Source organism: Schistocerca gregaria, chromosome 6 (genome assembly GCF_023897955.1).
Source record: "Schistocerca gregaria isolate iqSchGreg1 chromosome 6, iqSchGreg1.2, whole genome shotgun sequence".
Lineage (NCBI taxonomy): Eukaryota > Metazoa > Arthropoda > Insecta > Orthoptera > Acrididae > Schistocerca > Schistocerca gregaria.
In genome coordinates, this window is record NC_064925.1 from 336,372,109 (window position 1) to 336,394,507 (window position 22,399).

General features: G+C 38.3%; 1 protein-coding gene across 1 annotated transcript in view; it reads left to right on the forward strand.

Moving 5' to 3' along the window:
* The first annotated feature begins 8,737 nt into the window (after positions 1 to 8,737).
* Positions 8,738 to 22,399, forward strand: part of LOC126278873 (dynein axonemal heavy chain 2) — a 914,655-nt gene continuing 900,993 nt past the window's right edge. Inside the window, 1 exon segment of the mRNA XM_049979148.1 lies at positions 8,738 to 8,844. Within this exon segment, the coding sequence (XP_049835105.1) occupies positions 8,769 to 8,844 (76 nt within the window). The 5' untranslated portion in view covers positions 8,738 to 8,768.

The window sequence follows — 22,399 nt, forward strand, 5'->3', positions numbered from 1 at the left end:
ACAAACGGTAGTAGTGAACTGTTGTAAAAACAGGACTTTTACAGGAATGGTATCTGTTCTTTTGGACATGCCCGAAATAACAGATACCATCAGTGACCAAGCAGCCCGTTAGAATGAAATTACGCCGGTCCCGGGTGGTCGAGCGGTTCTAGGCGCTACAGTCTGGAACCGCGCGACCGCTACGGGCGCAGGTTCGAATCCTGCCTCGGGCATGGATGTCTGTGACGTTCTTAAGGATAGTTAGGTTTAAGTAGTTCTATGTTCTAGGGGACTGATGACCTCAGATGTTAAGTCCCATAGTGTTCAGAGTCAGTAGAATGAAATGAACACCCTTAGCTGCTTACAGGCGATGAAAATGTGTGCCCCAACCGGGACTCGAACCCGGGATCTCCTGCTTACATGGCAGACGCTCTATCCATAATGGGAGGGAGCACTACGGATGTAGTGGGGGGCAATACGTTGAGAATGTTGGTTTCGTGGCAGGTGTGCCTGTTGTCTGGGCTCCAGCGTCATACTTGGGGCATTCTAGCGACTGACACAGAAGGTTGAGAAGACCAGCCATGCCTATAGAGTTTCAACGAATCTCACAGTTTGTAACACCCCCAGAACTGATCGTGGCCCCCTGATCTGATTTGAGTGGAGGGACTGAAGAACACTCTTTGAAGGTTCTGTGAAAATCTGGGCTGTGACTTCCTGGACTTGCACTATAGGATTGAGAACTCTAGGGACATCCTAGATTGGTCATGTGTGCATTGCACACCAGAGGCTATTACCCAATTAGCTGGCTTTGTGTATGTGCACATAAGGGTTTTTCTTAGATTAGGTGACTCTCCGTACAGCCTGGATAATGGCAGCTGTAGAAGTATTGGTGTAAATCCAGAGGAAGTCCCCCACCGGCGAGAGTACTAATTTGCTAGTAGTTAACTGCCTAAGAATTCATAACAAAGTGCCAGAGTTTGAAGCGCTTCTGAAAAGCAGTCAAACTCACATGATACTGGGTACAGAAAGGTGGTTAAAGGCTGAAGTTTATAGCAGTGAGATTCTTTTGTAAAATGTAAGTTCATATCGAAAAGACAGGCTGATAGGAAATGGAGGAGGTGTATTTGTCACAGCAGACAAGTAACTCAAGCCACTGAGATAGATGTTGTAGCTGCATGCAAGGTTGTTGGCAAGACATCGTATCAAGGGTAGACATAAAATGGTAATCGGATACTTCTATCACCACCAGATTTATCTCCTTATGTAACGAAAACTTTAGAAAAAACCTCAGTTCAGTTGTGATTAATTTCTCCTGTCATAATGTAATAAATGGAGGAGACGTTAATCACCCAACAATCAACTGAGACATTCACTGATTTGTTGGTCTAGGTTGTGGCATGACATCACATGAAACTTTACTAAATGCCTTCTCTGAAAACTATCAGAACATATGGTTTGAAACCTCAATTATGATAGAAATATTTTAGATCTATTGGCCACAAATAAAAATGATTTCTGTGAGGACGTCCACATCGAAAATGGTACCAGTGACCATGAGCTGGTTGTCGCAACAATGCTAACCAGGTAAATTAGATGAGGAATGTGAAACTTTCAGTACAGGACAGGAATCTGTACATGAACTATGGTTCAAGTTTGAAAGAATAGTTGATCATGCACTAGATAGAGATGTAGCCAGTAGGACAGATGATAATAGGAGGGACCCTCCATAGTATACAGTCACTGTAAAGAAGAAACTTCTAAAGAAACAGAGGCTACTTCATAATAGGTGTAAAACATAGCATGGAGCTATAGATAAAGAGATGCTGAATGAAAGGCATTTGGCTGCAAAAAGAGCAATGCTTGGAGCCTACTGTAGGACAAGTTCGTCCTTATGATCTCTCCCAAAACCTAAAAAAATTCTGGTCTTATGCCAAGTTTGTTAGTGGCACCTAAGTTATTGTCCAGCCACTCATGGATGAGACTCACAAAGCAAAAGCAGAAATACTTAACCCAATTTTCATACTTTTCTTGACAATGGAAAACCCAGAAGAACTGCCCCAATTTAATTCTTGCGCCACTGAAAAGATAACTGAAATAAATATTAGTTTAGTGGCATTGAGAAACAAGTGAAATCGTTAAAACTGAACAAAGAAAAAGGGTCTAATGGAATTCCTATTACATGCTATACAGAATTTGACGCTGATTCCAAAAATATTGATTATTTGAAACCCAAATCACACTTTTCTCACATGACATACTGAAAGCTTTTTATCGAGGCTGCCAAATAGATGCAGTATTCCTTGTTTTCTGAGAAACATGCACTTATTGTCAAAAGTACGATTGTACAGGATATCAAGAGAAATTTAAGAGTGGATTGAGAATGTCTTGCTAGGGAGAACACAGATTTTTGGCTTGGATGGAGAGTCATCAACAGATGGAAGTAATTTCAGGTGTGCCTAGGGAAGTGTATGTATATTAATCACCTTGCAGACAATATTAACAGTAACCTCAGACTTCTTGCAGGTGATGCAGTTACCTATAATGAAATACTGTATGAAACGAGCTGCATTAATATTCAGTCGATCTTGATAAGATTTCAAAGTGGTCCAAAGACTGGCATTGTGTTTCAAACGTTCAGAAATATAAAAGAGTGCACTTTGCAAAACGAAGTAACATAGCTTCCTATGACTACAGTATTAGTGAGTCACTGTTGGAATCGGCCAACTCATACAAAAACCTTCATGTAACACTTTCTAGAGATATGAAATGGAATGATTCTTTAGGCTTAGTGAAGGGTAAGGCAGGTTCTAGGCTTTCGTTTATTGGTAGAAAATTGGGGAAATGTAATCAGTCTACAAAGGAGATTGCTTACAGATAACTTTTGTGGCCCATTCTTGAATATTTCTTAGGTAAGACAGCACAAATAGTCACAGGTTTGTTTGATCTGTGGGAGAGTTTCACAGAGATGCTGAAGAAACTGAACTGGAAGACTAATGGAAATAGACATAAACTAGCATGAGAAAGGCTTCTTATGAAGTTTCAAGGACCTTCCCTAAGTGATGAAATAATAATAATGACAATAACAATAATAGTACCTTATTCAATGCAGAATGATTCATTGCTTGTGTATAAAAACAGGTTACAATTCTTAATACACAGCACGAATATACATTCTTCTGAACATATCATTGGTTAAGAAAACGATTAAATTACAAATAAAATGGTTTGTTTAATGATTAAATTAGAAATAAAATTGTCTACTTAACCCTATCTACAAATTTATTCAAAGCAATTCTTAATCTGCACAACTGTAGGGATACACTGCAACCCTCTATGTATCGCTCTCATAGGAATTGTGAGGACAAGATGAGATTAATTACAGCATGCACAGAGGCATTTAATGTGGCTGCCATTTATCAACTGTATAAAGCTGAAGAGGTTGAACAAAATCAGCCAACCAGTTGGAAACCAGAGGTTTATTTAGCCCTTCGCCTAGGTTTCGATGTTTATAAAACTATCTTCCTTAGCAGGACTAGGACCTAAAAATGTATGTAAATGATTACAAACTATTTTTAAATATACAACAAAATATTAATAACAGAAAAATATTTGTGAGGTAAGCGTACACACTTGTTACATCACATGGTGGTAAATTCCATTAGCTGAAGCCGAGTGGTTCCTGTCATATATAAAATCGATATAAAAACCAGAAACATCACATGCCATGGCCTAAGACAGCAGCCAGATTACACTCAGCATGCATCAGAATAAATGCACAATTGTATTTGCCAACTGGTAAAGGCCATTGTCTACATAAAATTTTCACAGGAGTCCAAAGAATAAAATATTTGTATAATATAAATATTCACAATGCCAGTGACAAAGGCTAGCTATTCAAAGGTACAGGCTCAAGAGATAAGGAAAAATCGGGATGTAGGGGGAGCTAAATACACAAGTCAAAAAAAGTTTTGCGTTACTTCCGTTCCGAGAGTTTCGAAACCTGTAGAGGAAATTGGAATAGAGATCAACACAAACTTCATTTCCGTTTTTTTTTATTGCTCATCAAAACCACACATTGCATGTTGTACCACCATACAGCGAGACCTTCAGAGGTGGTAATCCAGATTGCTGTACACGCCGGTACCTCTAGTACCCATTGATGCATGCCTGTATTTCTCGTGGCATACTATCCACAAGTTCATAAAGGCACTGTTGGCCCAGATTGTCCCAATCCTCAAAGGTGATTCGGCGCAGATCACTCAGAGTGGTTGGTGGGACACATCGTCCATAAACAACCCTTTTCAGTCTATTCCAGGGATATTAGATAGGGTTCATGTCTGGAGAACATGCTGGCCACTCTCGTCGAGCGATGTCGTTATCCCGAAGGCACTCATTCACAAGAGGTGCACGATGGGGGGGCGCAAATTGTCGTCAATGAAGACGAATGTATCGCCAATATGCTGCAAATATAGTTGCACTATCGGTCGGAGGATGGCACTCACTTATTGTACAGTCATGACCACCAGCGGCGTATGTCGGCCCCACATAATGCCACCCTAAAACAGCAGGGAACCTCCACCTTGCTGCACTCGCTGGGCAGTGTGTTTAAGGCGTTCAGCCTGACTGGGTTGCCTCCAAACACGACTCTGACGATTGTCTGGTTGAAGGCATACGTGACACTCATCAGTGAAGGAAACATGTTGCCAATCCTGAGCGGTCCATTTGGCATGTTGTTGGGCCCATCTGTACCACACTGCATGGTGTCGTGGTTGCAAAGAGGGAACTCGCCATGGATGTCGGGAGTGAAGTTGCCCATCATGCAGCCTATTGCGCACAGTTTGAGTCGTAACATTACGTTCAGTAGCTGCACGAAAAGCATTATTCGACAATGTGCTGTTGATGTCAGGGTTCCTCCGAGCCATAATCCGTAGGTAGCGGTCATCCACTGCAGTAGCAGCGTTTGGGCAGCCTGAGCTGGAATGTCATCGATGGTTACTATCTTTCTGTATCTCCTCCATGTCCGAACAACATCACTTTGGTTCACTCCTAGACGCCTTACCACTTCCCTTGTTGAGAACCCTTCATGACACAAAGTAACAATACGGACGCGATCGAACCGGGGTATTGACCGTCTAGGCACAGTTGAACTACAGACAACACGAGTCCTGTACCTCCTACCTGGTGGAATGACAGGAACTGACTGGCTGTCGGACCCCCTCCATCTAATAGGCGCTGCTCATGCATGGTTGTTTACATATTTGGGCGGGTTATGTGATATGTCTGAACAGTCAAAGAGACTGTGTGTGTGATACAACAGCCACAGTCAACGTCTATCTTCAGGGCTTCTGGGAACAGGGGTGATGCAAAACTTTTTGATGTGTGTACATGTGTATAATAATTATGCCTTACTTGTGTTAAGTAACAGCATTTTACTTTAACGTAAGAATGCAAATTTCTTCTACCATTCTAATAATAATGCAATTTACATTTATGCATTATGTATAAACTCTTTAATACGTTTGCTGACAGAGGACTGCTGTATGTATAATCCAGTGCACAGAAACTAGAGTTCTGTTTACAAAGGACCTCTGTTACAAATATGTGGGGAATGTGTGAGCTAATTTCAGAGCATTCTCTGAGGGAATTAGAAGAAAGTGTAATTTTGCGTAATGAAATAAATGGCTGGAAATTGGATTTATTAGAAGAACCTGAAATTTATAAATATCTTGCTGAGAGAGACGATAAAATTTTGAACGATCAGATGCAACTCGCGAGTAAGCACTTCCTTGATGGCTTTAAACTACTACTCACAGTCACATAATATGTGTTTAGCGATCTCCACTAATATTGGTGAATGTACCGTTTTCCTCAAAATACTTCCTCTCTAATGTTGAGCTACTTACAATTCATATCATTGGGTTTCATTTTGGTGTTTTTTTTTGCACACGTTCAAATCGTTGCTATTAAAAAAAAAAGTTGTATTTTGTAATTGGTTTACACTCTTTCTGCATAAGCCTTCGTACATTTAATCAGAAGGTTCTCATTTTTGAGGTCGTGATGTCACTTTATTCAATTTACTTTTTCCTCTGCCTTTTTGTAATACAAGTAATCTTTTCTAATAGAATTGTTAACTTACTGAATTTAAATTGTTAACTTACTAAATTTACGTGCAGTATCACTCTGCCACATAAATGTTTTACAGATTATTTTATATTTAATGTATTGCTCTAAATTATTGCATTTATTACTGGCCTTTTATAAGAGATTGTCATTTTGCTTTAATGAAATATTACATTATGTGACACCGACAAGATGCAGCGCTTATGTGCATGTATATAGAACCCACTGCATAACAATTTTGCCTCATCACTTAACCTTCCAAGCGAAAGTTTCATTTCTAGTGGCATTGTTTTAGTTCATATTTGCTCTTCCTTCCTCATATATTTCTAACAGTGGTCCTTTGTAAATAGAACTTTAGTTTCTGCACACTGAATGATATGTACGGTATTACTCTGTCAGCAAATGTATTAAAGAGTTTGTACATAATGTATACCTGTAAATTTATTGCATTATTAGAAGCCTTGTGGAAGAAATTTGCGTTACTTAACACAGGCATAGTTATTACACATGTGTACATCCCGATTTTTCCTGTCACTTGAGCCTGTACCTTTGAGCAGTTGGCCTTTGTCTCTGAGTTGGTGAATATTTATATTATGCATATATTTTATTCTTTGGACTCCTGTTATAATTTTATGTAGACAATGACTTTTAGCAGTTGGCAAATACATTTGTGCATTTATTCTGACGTATGCTGAGTGTAATCTGACTGCTGTCTTAAGCCATGGAATGTGATGTTTCTGGTTTTTGTATCAATTTTAGGGACCACACTTGGCTTCAACTAATGGAATTTGCTACTATGTGTTGTAACCAGTGTGTACGCTTACCTCGCAAATATTTTTCTATTATTAATTTTATTGTATATGTAAAAATTGTTTGTAATCGTTTACATACATTTTTAGGGCCCAGTGCTGCTAAGGAAGGTATTTTTATAAACATCTAAACCTAGAGCAAGGGTTAAATAAACCTCTGGTTTTCAACTGGTTGGCTGATTTTTTTCAATCTCTTCAAATTATTCTTCCCACCTCCGTATATGCATGGAACAGGAAAAAACCCTTATAACTGGTTCTGTAGGGCATGACATTTTCATTAGACAATGCTTTTGTTCTGCAAAAAACAAAAACATGACAACATTTCTAACACGCAAACCAGAATACAGCCACGAGATCATTTGAATGAGTCTATTCAGTTGTGTGGGATCGAAGTGATGTCACTAACTTACGTGATATGGCCATAAGTGGCGCCACTGGAATGACGCCACAGGATTTTCAGTGAAGCAGGATTCACACATGCATGTAATGAGGCGCCACAGCTTGTGGTGTGCTGCAGTGGCAGCGTAGTACAGGTCACCCAGGACGCTACAATTTCTACGTAGTTGCACAGCTTTTAAAATGGTATAAATTGAAATCATGTGAGCGGGTATGAATGTGATAGTGCAGGTTATGGCCTCAGCACTGTGACAGGAGCAAAATACGAGGAAGATGAAACCCAGGTGTTGGATGCGACCATAGATTTCGCACAGGGATAAATCAGGGGAAACAAACACATCCATAAAAGAAATAACCCAGAGGGACCCAAATGCTGTCTGCAGTGACAAACTAGTCAACAGCTGGCACGTAAATATCAACGACAGAGTCTCATTACCTTCATTGATATAGGCATTTCGAATAATTCATTGTTAGTTTAACAGCCTGGACATCACACTCTGGAATTATTTCCTGCGTATAATCCAAAATTTATACATTGTTTGGTCTCATAAATTACGAAGTTTACATTTTCACTTTTTTCAGAAGTAAAATATTAAAAAAACCACTGAAACTGAATGACTTACAGCAGCAATTACACCACGATAACTGCGACAGAATGTTCATGTTTCGACATACTGCCACCGGGGAGCAGTGGTGGTAGGAAAGCGGTTCAAGCCGGCCGGGAATCGTATCCGGGCACGCTGCATGGGAGGGAAGCATGTTACTACTCAGCTAAGCAGACAAACATAGCAGATGATAACTAGGCTCAACAATCGCAAAACGACGAGGAGCCGTATGTAACACGGTTTGTAATTTTCCATGGCAGCTCGGAAATTTCACATTTCCCGCTACTACTGTGGCGTCACTTTAATTGCATATGAAAACATTGTGTTGAGAATAACATTTTAAAACGAATTTAATTGTATGTAGGTACTACATTGCAGCGGCAGTTTATCGATTATCAGGTATTTATTTGTTTGAGGAGTTATTTTTTTACAGGAATTTGCGTAGCCTTTCGGCAAACAAGAAATGTACAAAGGAAAGTGATCATTGAACAGAGGGACACAAAACGCCAACGCTTTCGCTTTTGGATAGGTGCCTCCTATAAGAGTTAATTAAACAAAATAAAAGAAGAAAATCGAGACCATGGAAGTGAAAAGTTGTATTCACCTTAATGATGATTAAGAGAGACAATAAGAACCTTCCATAGCCATTGTTGGTGTTACCAACTGACTGTGGAGGGATTAGTCATTGTTCCGAAATAGTATGCAATGTGTGTGCTATATTTTATAATGTTGATATGAGGGTTGAAATTACGTTCCCTTGGCGACCGAACTGTTTGCAAAGAGAGTGCAGTAACTACGTTGTAATTATTATTAGGTATCAAACATTTAGGTACCGGCAGTTAATAATTAAAATATTGAAATGGAAACTGAGGCAAGTTTGCCGAGCATCTCCAGTGAATTCAGCTCATCCGAGGAAGAAGGGGAGGCTGCTGAAGGTAACGATTGGAACTGTACTTACAAGATGTTGCCCAGGGACATTATGCAGATAACGTTGATTTTACGGTCATAATAGGCGATTCAGCGTTTTGGATTGCTGATATGGTCTATATGATCAGCCCTTTGACGTTCAGACATGCACCGTATCAAGAGTTGGCTGACAGAAAATGTGGTTTATTGCCTGAAACACGGCTCCGTTGTCAAAGATTGGCTATGTGTTTGAGAGACGCAGAAATGGGGAGTAGATTGTAATTATCAATACGACTTGTGTCGAAGAGGCAAACACCTTAATAACATGAATAGTTAACATAGTTTGTAGATTGTTAGATAAAGTATAGCAGTTTTTCACTGTACTATAGTGCTAGCAAATGAACTGAGAATATATGTAAAAGTACGAGTTAAGTCAGAGTATATCAATAATTTATGATATCAACTATGCACGTGCAGTATGGTTGGGCAGTAGATGTATACTGAACCGTGTACAGTTATATTATGGTACCCCCCCGCCCCCCCCCCGCGCTCCGTCGCCCCCTCCCCCCAACACTCACACCATTTTTTCAATTCCTTTCACAGTTTTCAGTAACAGGTGATACTGTTACCGATTGAGCTGTGTAGTCATCACTCCCGACATTTTGGGCTGTGGCCAAGGGCGCTCATACTGTAGTTTGTTGGGGGTGGGAGTTAGAAGTCAGGTGTGAGGGCAGGCCTTGAGTCACGCCTGGATAGCTCAATTGGTTAGAGCATTGCCTGTTGAAAGACAAAATTGGTCATGGTTTTAATCTGTAAGAAGGTTTCAATATTGGACTTGCAGATATATTATAGCAACTACCCCTAAGCTGTCTTTCAAATTGTCAGTGATTCATGGGTACATTACATGACAGACTGAAATATTTCTGTAGTACTAGTAACAGATTTCTATAAAGCTGGAGACAAACAAACGAATTGTAATTACTAGTCCATTTCACTCCTTCCATTTTCATAGTTTTTTAAAAAGTGACTAATGATGAACCATATTATTTTTATCAGGTTGCCCTCCATGGGGTGGGTGCACGCAACGACTGTGGTTATATTGGGTTAGATAGAGCAGCAATCTGTCATGGAATTAAGTTGCTTTAATATGACATTTATAGTCACAACGCAGATCAGATTTCGACCTGTGTCAGGTCATTATCAATACAGTGCGGAATTGTAGCAGTTGTTCATGCTCAAGTGAATGCTTACGCTGATTGCTGCTCTATCTGACCCCATATTATTTTTGTTAGTTTAATTTCTGAAATCTTTTTTAGTTTGATTTTTGTAAATTATTCTCCTCAGACGAAGGTAAAGAAGACAAATGAAGTCACAGTAGAGTTAAATAATAAAAATATCTTGTTGCTAAATTCCAGGGACTAATAATGGTATTTGATTTAGAAGAGTACAAGAAAGCACTGAGGTGCTACAGGATTAAAACTAAACTCAGGATGGGATAACATAATAGGTGGTGGGGTTCCATGAGAACTAGTACCATGTTCACTATTATTTTTAACCTTTTTAAATGATATTTCAATGCCTTTAAATGGGAATTCAAAAACTGAAATATATGCTGGTAGCGCTTCAATATTTGTTGATGGCACAATGGTACCAATCTATGGTGTCAAATTCAGCCTCATCAGAACAGCTCAGTTGGTAAATGAAATGACCTGCTAAAGGCTCATAATAAATAAGTTAAGCCTTAATCTCACAGAGACTCATATTGTGCAGTTTCATACAAGGAAGAGTTTATTTATAACTAGCTGATAATTTTCAGGTGAGAGTATGTATGCAATAAGTGTACAGTAAAGAAAACAGGATTACATTGTACGGGTCCACATGAGGTTATTTCATTTTTTTCTGTTACAGTATAATGGCTAATATTAAATTTAATATTTAATAGTCACTCAAATTTTTCTGTAAGATATACTTTGAAACAATTTTTTTTTTTAAAATTAGCCTACTATCTTTACTTTCTTAATTGATTTTCATAGCTGTCAGTTAGTGATTTTGCAGTTTTGTGTAATAATTCTCCTTTCCTCTTGTTTCGTGGTCATGTACTTCTTTATTTGGGACATTCCACATGAAGTGCCTAGGGCTCCCTGCTCTACCATTTTCAATTTTGATGAGATTTGTACAGGATGAACCTGAATTTATGCAAAGTTTCAGGCTCAACTGTAACTTGGTTGAGGTGCTAGAGCCATTTTCGTTAAAACCAATTTTACAGAGACCAAAAAGTCGTTAAGAAATCGTCAAGTTTGGCATTCCACTGTTCCTAATATAAAAGAGCTAGACTCTTACTTCTGGGTATAGTGGTACAACTTTGTGTGCTCTACACAAAAAGTTGCAAGTAGAGTTCAGAAAGCAATGCATTTGGGATAATCTCAGTTCAAAGTGGGCAACAAATCATGTTGCGAGAAATTTGCCCCATAGTTTTACGCGGCATAAGTACATCTACATCTACATCCATACTCCGCAAGCCACCTGACGGTGTGTGGCGGTGGTGGAGAAAGTGCCCTATGAACCTAGTCTTTAGCGAAGCTACTGTCTGTCTGGTTGTTCAGTATATCGCAAATTTTGGCCTGGCTTGTGTGTTTAATTACTGTGCTACCATCCTGTAAATTTGATAAAAAACATGAATGTAGCAAAATATACCCATGTTCAAAGTAATGTATCTCAACATGGACACCTACCACATTACATTCATTAACACCTTTCAACAGAGCACATTTCATTCTATTGAGAAACTTATTTTCATTTTGATGTCTCTTTGAGTAAGGTGCAAAAATGTTGCCTAAAATTTGGAATTTTATTGATTATGTCCATTGTTTAAATATTCATTTTAAACCTGTTTGTGACAGGTTCATTGCTAAATTTAACCATTTAACTGTACTAGAGACTGCTACATAATTTTTGGGAAGATGAATGCTTATTAATTTCATTTCTTTTCTTTATTTAGGATCAACAGTTTGATTTTAGTGTCTGAAACATATCTAGTTGTAGTTAAAATGGAAGAACAAGATCAAGTTAATGTATGCAGTATTGGAAATACTGATTCCCCATCCCATTTAATGACATACGGTGCCTTAAAAGGACTGAAAGCTGTAAAACAACTTTCCTTAGAAGAACAAGAATTACTTACTAGACAGAGTGGTTTACACTCTACTGAAAATATTCAACTATGCTTCCATCATGAAGCTTTATTCCTAAAAAGATTTGAATTTTTGCAAAGATCGTGCTGCAACCCATTTGGCAAGAAAAAACACACTGCACGAAAAAGCTTGCGCTCAAACAGCTCAAACATAGAAACAGCTGACCTACTAAAAAGGATAACCCTGTCTGATATTAAACCAGGCCAAAAAATGTACCCTTCCTGTAGAAAAGAATTTGATACACTGAAATATTCACAAATGTACATTACCTATCTGTCAGTTGAAGATGATGAGACTAATGTTGGTCAAAATTTGAATACAAGCTTAACATCGGTTGGAATATCACTGTTAAAATTTCAACGAATTGGTGCAAGGGATAAAAAAGGATATGCAAAGCGCAAAATACATCAAGTTGATGGCGCAATTATTAAGAAAATGGCAAAAGTAAATGTGGGAAAAAAGCTGTCTGAGAATGTGAAGGCAAGAGTCATAGAACATTTTTATGAAGACTTTAGTCAGATTTGTCCTGGAAAATTACTGTATTACTGTTCGGATAGATGGAGAAAAGGTTAAAAAACAGAAATAGTTATTACTGAACAACTTAAAAGGGATGTTTGTTGCGTACTGCAATAAAAATGGACCGAAAATTGGATTTTCCAAATTTTGTGAATTAAGGCCAAAGTGGTGTCTGACTGTGGTCACAGCTGGTTCACATTCAGTTTGTGTCTGCACAATACATCAACATGTGAAACCAATGTTGACACATAGCACAATAAAAGAAGATTACAAAATTTTATTGAGCAAAATTGTCTGTAATTTGGAAACAAAGGATTGCGTGCTTCATAGCTGTGAAGTATGTCCAGGAGCAGAAGCATTAAATGAATATTTGGAAAGCGCTTTTGCAGATATTGATCTTGAGGATACAATTCAGTTCAAACAGTGGACTCACACTGATAGAGATACACTTGAAACCAGAGAAATGACAGTTGAAGAATTCATTGAACTATTAGTTACAAAACCGTTGGACCTTTCTCCTCACCACTACATTGCAAAGCATCAGAGCAAGCATTTGCAGTTCACTAAAGAAGATCTCAAACCAGGAGAATTGATTATATTAATGGATTTCACAGAAAATTACTCCTTTATTGTCCAAGACGCAGTGCAGGGATTCCTTGGGAAAATAGTCAAGCTACAATACATCCATTTGTTATTTGCTACAAAGGTAATGAAGACCTAAAGAGTGTCAGCTACTGCATAATCAGTGATTGCCTCCGACATGACACAGTTCCAGTGCATGTGTTTTTAACGTACTTGATCAAATCCCTTAAGTGCATTTTTAAAGAAATTAAGCATATTCATTACTTTAGCGATGGTTCTGCAGCACAATACAAAAATTGTAAGGGCTTCCTAAATCTTTGCCATCATCAAAAAGATTTTGGCATTACTGCAGAATGGAATTCTTTCAGAACAAGCCATGGGAAATCACCGTGTGATGAAACTGGGGGCACAGTTAAGCGTTTAGCAGCAAGAGCTAGTCTTTAACACGCAATTGACAACCAAATCTTAACACCAACTGATCTGTTTGAATATTGAAAAAAATGTTCATGGCATTGAATTTATTTATATTAAAAACTAATGTATTGAAGATGCAAAAATTGATCAAGATAAACGTTTTGAGGATGGATGTACAGTGTCTAGTACAAGAGACCATCACCATTTTGTGCGAATTGATGAAAAGCGACTTAAGATTCACAGAGTATCAAATGATACATTGTCCTTTATAGCAAATGTTAACCAACTTGCTAAAGTTGCTACTAAACATGTTGCCATTAATGAACCACAGCCTGGCCAGTATGTTACTTGAATTTATGGTGGAAATGGTAGATAGGAAATATCTGTGAAGTTTCGTGTGAAGAAAAAGATGCCTTGATTAACTTCATGCATCCTCATGGAGCTGCTCAATCATTTCATTGGCCTCCTAGAAGAGACATATGCTGGATCCCAGAACAACAGATAATTGCAGTCATACCAGTCTCAGCTGCTTCAATGATGGGGCAGCAATACAGTCTGCTGGAAGCAGTAGTTTTGCACATCAGCAACAAAATTTAAAACATTTAACAATTGAAGAATTCTGTATTACGGCTTGGAAACCACAGAGAGACCCAAAAAAAGGCTGGGGAACCTGCAAGATACCCACATTCAGACTTGGGAACCTGCTAGATATTCGCATTCTGGGTTGGGAACCTGCTAGACACCCACTTTCAGGCTTGGGAACTTGCAGTAAAGAAACCCATCCCTGGCTGACCTTGCATGACTATTGGGCATGGCCCCTTCTCGGTGATGGGGTTACCAGCTGTGAGATTTGTAGTGACATAACCACTATGGACCAAAGTAAGGATTTTCCGAATTACTAAAAAAAGTCAATAGTTTAGGTGAATTTTTTGCACCTTACCCAAAGAGACATCAAAATGAAAATAAGTTTCTCTAATAGAATGAAATGTGCTCTGTTGAATGGTATTAATGAATGTAATGTGGTAGGTTCCCCTTTTGAGATACATGACTTTGAACATGTGTATATTTTGATACATTCAGCAAATTTAGCAAATTTACAGGATGGTAGCACAGTAATTAAACACACAAGCCACGCCAAAATTTGTGATATACTAAACACCCAGACAGACAGTAGTTTGGCAAAGGAGCAGGTCCATAGGGCACTTTCTCCACTACTTATGCCTCATTAAACTATGGGGCAAATTTCTCGCGACATGATTTGTTGCCCACCTTGAACTGAGATTATGTCAAATGCATTGCTTTCTGAGCTCTACTTGCAACATTCGTGTGTAGAGCACACAAAGTAGTACCACTATACCCAGAAGCAAGAGTCTAGCTCTTTTATATTAGGAGCAGTGGAATGCCAAACTTGACGATTTCTTAATGACTTTTTGGTCTCTGTAAAAGTGGTCTTAACAAAAATGGCTGTAGCATCTCAACCAAGTTACAGGTGAGCCTGAAACTTTGCATAAGTTCATGTAGAGCCCTCAGGTACATCCCGTACAAATTTCATCGAAACTGATGATGGTCGAGCTGGGATCATCTTCTAAACTTGGACACTTGACATGGAATGATCCATTTAGGAGTGGTTTATCACTTGCTGTCACTTCCGTAGTATGCTGTTATGTATACAGTGAGTACACGGCAAAATACTGTATTATGGGTTACAAAAGCCTGTCTACAATTTGTTGGTTGGCATTTTTGCTATACTTCTCACAGCTCCTTCCTGGATTTTAAATATTCTTTTTAAGTAACTATCTTGTGCACTTGAGTAGGACAGATGTGCGAATAAAATTCCATAGTACAGTGTTCTAAGAACTTTATCATTCACAACTTTTCCTGTCTTATACATGTTGAAAATCTGTGTGTTTATCTTTTCATCCAGTACATCTAAGTGCTCCTCCCGGTGTCAAATGCTTATCTGTAATAGTTCCTAAAAATTTTGTGCTGCTTACTTCTGTAATTGCCTCATTATTCTATGTGATATTTACATTATACATTTCACTTTGTTTAGTTTGGAACACTACAGACATCATTTTAGATTGATTTATAAAAAGATTGTTTTGTACTAGTTATTTATTTTGTGTTTAAGTATTTAGGTGTGCTTCCTTTTCCAACTCCTCCTTTGTATCAACTGTAGTAGAGCTGTTAGCATGAATTTTAAGTTTCTGTTTTATATATTCCAGGAAATAATTTATGAGTAGAACAGCAGTATTGGGCCAAGCATGGAACCTTGAAGCATACCATGTCTGACAGTTTGTAATTCAGATCTGTAATTAATTATATTTCTCCCACTAGTATGTCTGATTTTTGTGCACTGTTCCCTATTTACAATTTACAATTTGACTATTTGATAGCATTTGCCTCAAACTGTATACTAATAGAGTTTCGTCATTAACCTGGAATGATTTGCAGTGGGGGGTATCCAACCTTCTAGCTTACCTGGGCCGCATTAGAAGAAGATGACCATTCTTGGGCCACATGTAATATACCAACAGTAACTGCTGGAAAAAAAAGTAACAGAATTTTATGGATCTTTTGCCAGTGGTGTGATAAGTTCTCACATATTGGGCCACACTGACACTTGCTTTGGGCCACATGCAGCCTGCAGGCCATGGGTTGGATACCTCTGATTTACACAGTCAAGATACTTTAGACAGGTCCATGAAGATTCCGCAAGTCTTCTTTTGACTGTCGAGTGAACCCTGAAGATGTTCAACTACATGTCATTGTTGATTCCCCATTTCTGAAACCATGTTGTTATGAGTGTAGTATTTTAAATTTTTTATAAAACTTACAATTCTATTCTTTATTATCATTTCATAAGTTTTGACAAAAATGGAGATCAATTATGTTGGTCCATAGTTTCCTAATTCACCTCCATTTCCTTTCTTAAATGCAGGCTATGGATTACTTGCTTTTAGTGAATCTGGAAATAACACTCCTCTGCTGCAGCATCCAGAACATGTTTTAATGGCTTCAGTATACTTTCCCTGTATTCCTTTATGAGGTATGAGGTAACACCATCTAAGCCAGATGAATGTTTGACTTTAAGTTTCTTTATTAAGTTTGGAACTTCTATGTCAGTTGCTGGGATGAATGCAGTGGTATGTTATATAAGTGGGAATATTGACACTGCACTTTCTTCATCTGTTTTATTTTGTTTTGTCCATGCATCTGCCACAGTTATATAGTATGTGTTAAATATGTTTGCTATTTGTAGAGGGCCTGTATCACTTGTGCCATTATTCAGTGGGCAGATGTCCTCTGTCAATTTTGTTACTTTTCCTCTCTCTACATTTGCGAGGAACCATACGTCTTTTAAGTAATTCTCTCCCTGGTCTAAAGCTGTCTTAATGAATAATGCCTTAATCTCTCTGATGAAACTGCAGTGCTCTTTCATTTTGTATACAGTATTATGTGTCTTCAGCATTATTAGCTTGGAGAGCACATAATACACTTCAAGTTTATTTCTTGTATGGAGTATATCTCCAATCAGCCAGCTTTTTTTTTTGTTTCTTGTTTACTAATCTTTTGCTGACAGGACAGGGAAGGTTATCGTAATAATTAAATGAAGATAAAAACTACTCTCAGTTAATATTTGCATCATTTTCTGCATACACTGCTTTCCGTTTTTCTGCCATTGACATCTTTTTTAATTGAATTAGCTTTTGTGAGTTTATCTGCCTTTTTTACTCCATCTGCTCACTATCATCAGAATTAGACATTAATATTCATACACCAAATGAAACGTTATATGGTAAAGGTCTCTGATAACAATTTGAAGTGGAAGTGACTCTTAGGTAAAGTGATCAGGATACACAGTTGAGCTTGTTTTGAACTCAAAAATAAGCCTCACTTTCATTTTGTTGCTCTAACAACAAGTGAATGTCCTTATATATTACATATTTTCACTTCATGTTGTTTTGCACTATTAAGTCTTCAACAGAAGTGACAAGTAAGAATATTTGTGTAAAGAAGATAATCCCCATATTGTAGAGGACCCTTGGAGAATATCTGAGCTCTTACACTCACTTCCCAGCAATTAATCCTAGTAATATATGTTGTTGATAATAAAAAGCAGTCTCAGCTGAAAGGTGTTATGCACAACCACAATACAAGACACAAAAATAATTTTCATTGGACTTAATTATGTGTGGTTCAAGGTGGGTTACATATTTTGGTGAATATGTCTCCTGTAAGATCCCAGGTAACATAAAACAAGAAGGTGGGAATTCCACAAATTGAAAATAAAATTAAAATCACTTCATTAGTTACTCTTTCTACAAATTATCTGATTATATATGTTAATGGATTGAAAATCCCTATTACTTACACGGAAAATTACTATATTCATTATAAAGCAGAGGGCCTAGAGAGCAGCTATTTGATATAATTGAGGAAGCAGTAACTTTTTCCAAGCTAACAGTGGCCCCACTAATATAGTAGGTAATACAGGGTGATTTTTTGCACTGTGTACAAACTCTAGGGATTGATCAATGAGAGGATGCGGAACAAAGAAAGTCTAGTGAACTTATATTTGGAGATGCATGGTTTCCATGCTAGAGACCATATATTCAATCATACTTTGTTACAGAGACTGCGATCTAATAAGGACTGTACTGAGCAGCCACAGTTACAGTATGCATGGTGTCCTCCTAGAGGGTGATACTGTTCCTCATATGTCATGCACTATCCTGCTGTAATAATTGGTAATGTTGTGTTGGATTCACTTCTCTTGCTGGCTTTTCTTGTAGTGGATGTGATACAGCATTGCACACAATGATCCTGTATTCGAATCGAGAGCATGTTTACTTAGGGAAAGGCAAATGGTATGGGGGGGGGGGAGGCAGTGAGGTTGTATCAGGAGACCTATCACAGCCGACAACAGTCACAGCATTCAGTGTTTTGCAATAGTGTTTCTCCATTTGTCGCAGACACAGTCGTTTCAGGAAGCAGGAAATCATGAAGAACATACCCAAAATGTTTGGACATCAGACTAGGAGGAAAATGTGATCAACACTGTGGAAGATGACCACCATGTCAGTACCAGGCAGTTGGCCTGCCAGTACAGGCTAAACCAGACTACCATGTGGAACATTCTACCTGACAATTGTTACTAACCGTATCACTTACAGCATGTGCAGGGCTTTCTAGCGACATCGGGAGCAGTTTTGTTATTGGTTTCTTCACCAGGCAACCACAGTTCCAGGATTCACAGGTGAGCCCACCTTTAAGCAGATGGTATCTTCAACTTTCATAACAGTCATCTGTGGGATAGTGTGCGGAGCCCCCATGGTGTGACAGAGAATCATCAGCATTGGTGCATCCGGAATGTGTGGGATTGGATATTTGGCGATCGTCTATTGGGACCAGTCTTCCTTCCACATCACCAAACAGGCCTGAACTATCGGCATTTCTTGAGGGTGACTTCCATCATTACAGAGCTATTCAAATTTATTCATATCCACACACATGTGCGCACACACAGACACATACACACACACACACACACACACACACACATACACACACAAAGTAAAGTACAGGATTGGTATCAATGTAAAACATTTATTTATACAGATTTTACATTAGTATTTCTTTTTTTTTGTATAGTTGAATACTTTGGGTAAACAGTGAATTTTTGAAAGTAGAGGTACATATTGTTTGAACAGGGAGTTAAATTTTGCTGTCTTATAACCTTGATCATGGGTATTCACATTTTTACTAAATTTACTGATAGTACGTTTAACAAACTTATAGTTTTACAATATGTAAAAAGTGCCAAGAGTTCTTGAATGGATATCTATAAAGTTTCTGCTCAATACCTCCTTTGGTTTTATTTCTACAGCATCTCCTAAATAGGCGTCCGAAGTTTGCACTGTCGCCTATAAGTGTGTTAAAGTGTCAACTTTGGATACCTTTTATGGAAAGTATTCTTAACAGTTCCCTACTTTTACACACTTAAATAATTTTTTTTTTGTGATAATAAGGATGTATTACTGATTAGTTTTTTTAAAACATCTTTTGGCAGCTGGACATCTTCCAAAATGGCAGAAAATTCATTGCGTGATTCAAAGAACTCATTTTCAACTAGCCATAAATCAGAATTTTATCTTCAGATTCAGCCTAGAATTTTTCATGTGACTCACAGCCATACTGTCTTCTTGGGATTTTTATATAATAGTCTTTTCTTTCTCAATTAAAATATGCACTTGCAAATTTGATAAATCTTTCTCTTTTTTATAATGGTTTTCTAATTACTATACATTGTCAAAAATTGATTATTTTCGTTCTTATATATCTAGGAAGAATACTTTTTAAGCTTCAGAAACTGTATAGTTAAATTGTATATCCATGTCTGCTTATGGGTGAAAAACAAACAGTTGAAAATTCAGGATGGAATGTAACAATTTAGAGAAGGAAAGTTGCTACTCACCATATAGCAGAGATGCTGAGTCGCAATAGGCACAATAAAAAGATTCACACAATTAAAGCTTTCAGCCATTAAGGCCTTTGTCAACAGTAGACACACACACACACACACACACACACACACACACACACACACACACACATAAACACAACTTGCACACATGTCTGCAGTCTCAGATAACTGAGACCACACTGTGAACAGCAGCACCAGTGCATGATGGGAGTGGCGACTGTGTGGGGGTAAGGAGGAGGCTGGGGAAGGGAGGGGGAGGGATAGTATGGTGGGAGTGGCAGATAGTCAAGTGTTGCAGTTTAACGGAGGGCAGGAGAGAAGGTGCGGAGGGGCGGGGGGTAAGTAGCGGGAAGCAGAGAAAAAAAAGAAATTAAAAGACCGGGTGTGGTGGGGAAATGACGGCTGTCTAGTGCTGTAATGGGAACAGGGAGGGGGCTGGATGGGTGATGATAGTGACTAACGAAGGTTGAGGCCTGGAGGGTTATGGGAGTGTAGGATATCTTGCAGGGAAAGCTCCCACCTGCACAAATTAGAAAAGCTGGTGTTGGTGGGAAGGATCGATACGACACAGGCTGTGAGGCAGTCAGTAAGATGATGGATATCATGTTTGGCAGCATGTTCAGCAACAGGGTGGTCCACTTGTTTCTTGGCCTCAGTTTATCGGTGGTCGTTCATGCGGACAGACAGCTTGTTGGTTGTCATGCCTACATAGAATGCAGCAGAGAGGTTGCAGCTTAGCTAGTAAATCACATGACTGGTTTCACAGGTAGCCCTGCCTTCATTGGGATAGGTGATGTTAGTGACTGGACTGGAGTAGGTGGTGGTAGGTTATGGGTGAAAAACATTGCTCAAAGTTATTACTTTTTGTACAAAGTGTATAACAGAATGTAAAATAAGTGAGAACTTCTTTTGTATCAATAAAAACGCAAATCTAATTATGTATAAGTCAACCTCTAGCAGTAACCAGCAACAAAACAGATGTAAATCCACCCCTACTTACAGATGCAATTACCCCCCAAATATTTTTGTACATTCATCTGCGAATAAATGTTTCACAGTATTATTTAAGGCATTATAGAAAACATTGTTGAATAAATTGCCAAGACATTGTTAGACCACTGTTTTAATCTCACTGTGTAGGTAAAGACTGTCCTTTAAGCTTCAGAAGGTAGACCCGTGCATACTTATGGATAACATAACTCCCAGAAAGTTTGTAAATCCGTTACTGAATTTTTTTTGCAACGTTATTTAACCCTCAACTGGGTACGTAAGTCTTACAAACATCTTGGTATATATGGAGTATCTCATTATCCCACATTAAAATATTTGTGTAATCAAATGGTATATCTTAGAAGAAAGATTAAGGAAAGGCAAACCTACATTTCTAGCATTTGTAGACTTAGAAAAAGCTTTTGACAATGTTGACTGGAATACTCTCTTCCAAATTCTAAAGGTGGCAGGAGTAAAATACAGGGAGTGAAAGGCTATTTACAATTTGTACAGAAACCAGATGGCAGTTATAAGAGTCGAGGGACATGAAAGGGAAGCAGTTGTTGGGAAGGGAGTAAGACAGGGTTGTAGCCTCTCCCCGATGTTATTCAATCTCTATATAGAGCAAGCAGTAAAGGAAACAAAAGAAAAATTCGGAGTAGGTATTAAAGAAATAAAACTTTGAGGTTCGCCAATGACATCGTAATTCTGTCAGAGACAGCAAAGGACTTGGAAGAGCAGTTGAATGGAATGGATAGTGTCTTGAAAGGAGGATATAAGATGAACATCAACAAAAGCAAAACGAGGATAATGGAATGTAGTCGAATTAAGTCGGGTGATGCTGAGGGAATTAGATTAGGAAATGAGACAATTAAAGTAGTAAAGGAGTTTCGCTATTTGGGGAGCAAAATAACTGATGATGGTCGAAATAGAGAGGATATAAAATGTAGACTGGAAATGGCAAGGAAAGCGTTTCTGAAGAAGAGAAATTTGTTAACATATAGAGTATAGATTTAAGTGTCAGGAAGTCATTTCTGAAAGTATTTGTATGGAGTGTAGCTATGTATGGAAGTGAAACACGGACGATAAATAGTTTGGACAAGAAGAGAATAGAAGCTTTTGAAATGTGGTGCTACAGAAGAATGCTGAAGATTAGATGGGTAGATCACATAACTAATGAGGAGGTATTGAATAGGATTGGGGAGAAGAGAAGTTTGTGGCACAACTTGACCAGAAGAAGGGATCGGTTGGTAGGACATGTTCTGAGCCATCAAGGGATCACCAATTTAGTATTGGAGGGCAGTGTGGAGGGTAAAAATCGTAGAGGGAGACCAAGAGATGACTACACTAAGCAGATACAGAAGGATGTAGGTTGCACTAGGTACTGGGAGATGAAGAAGCTTG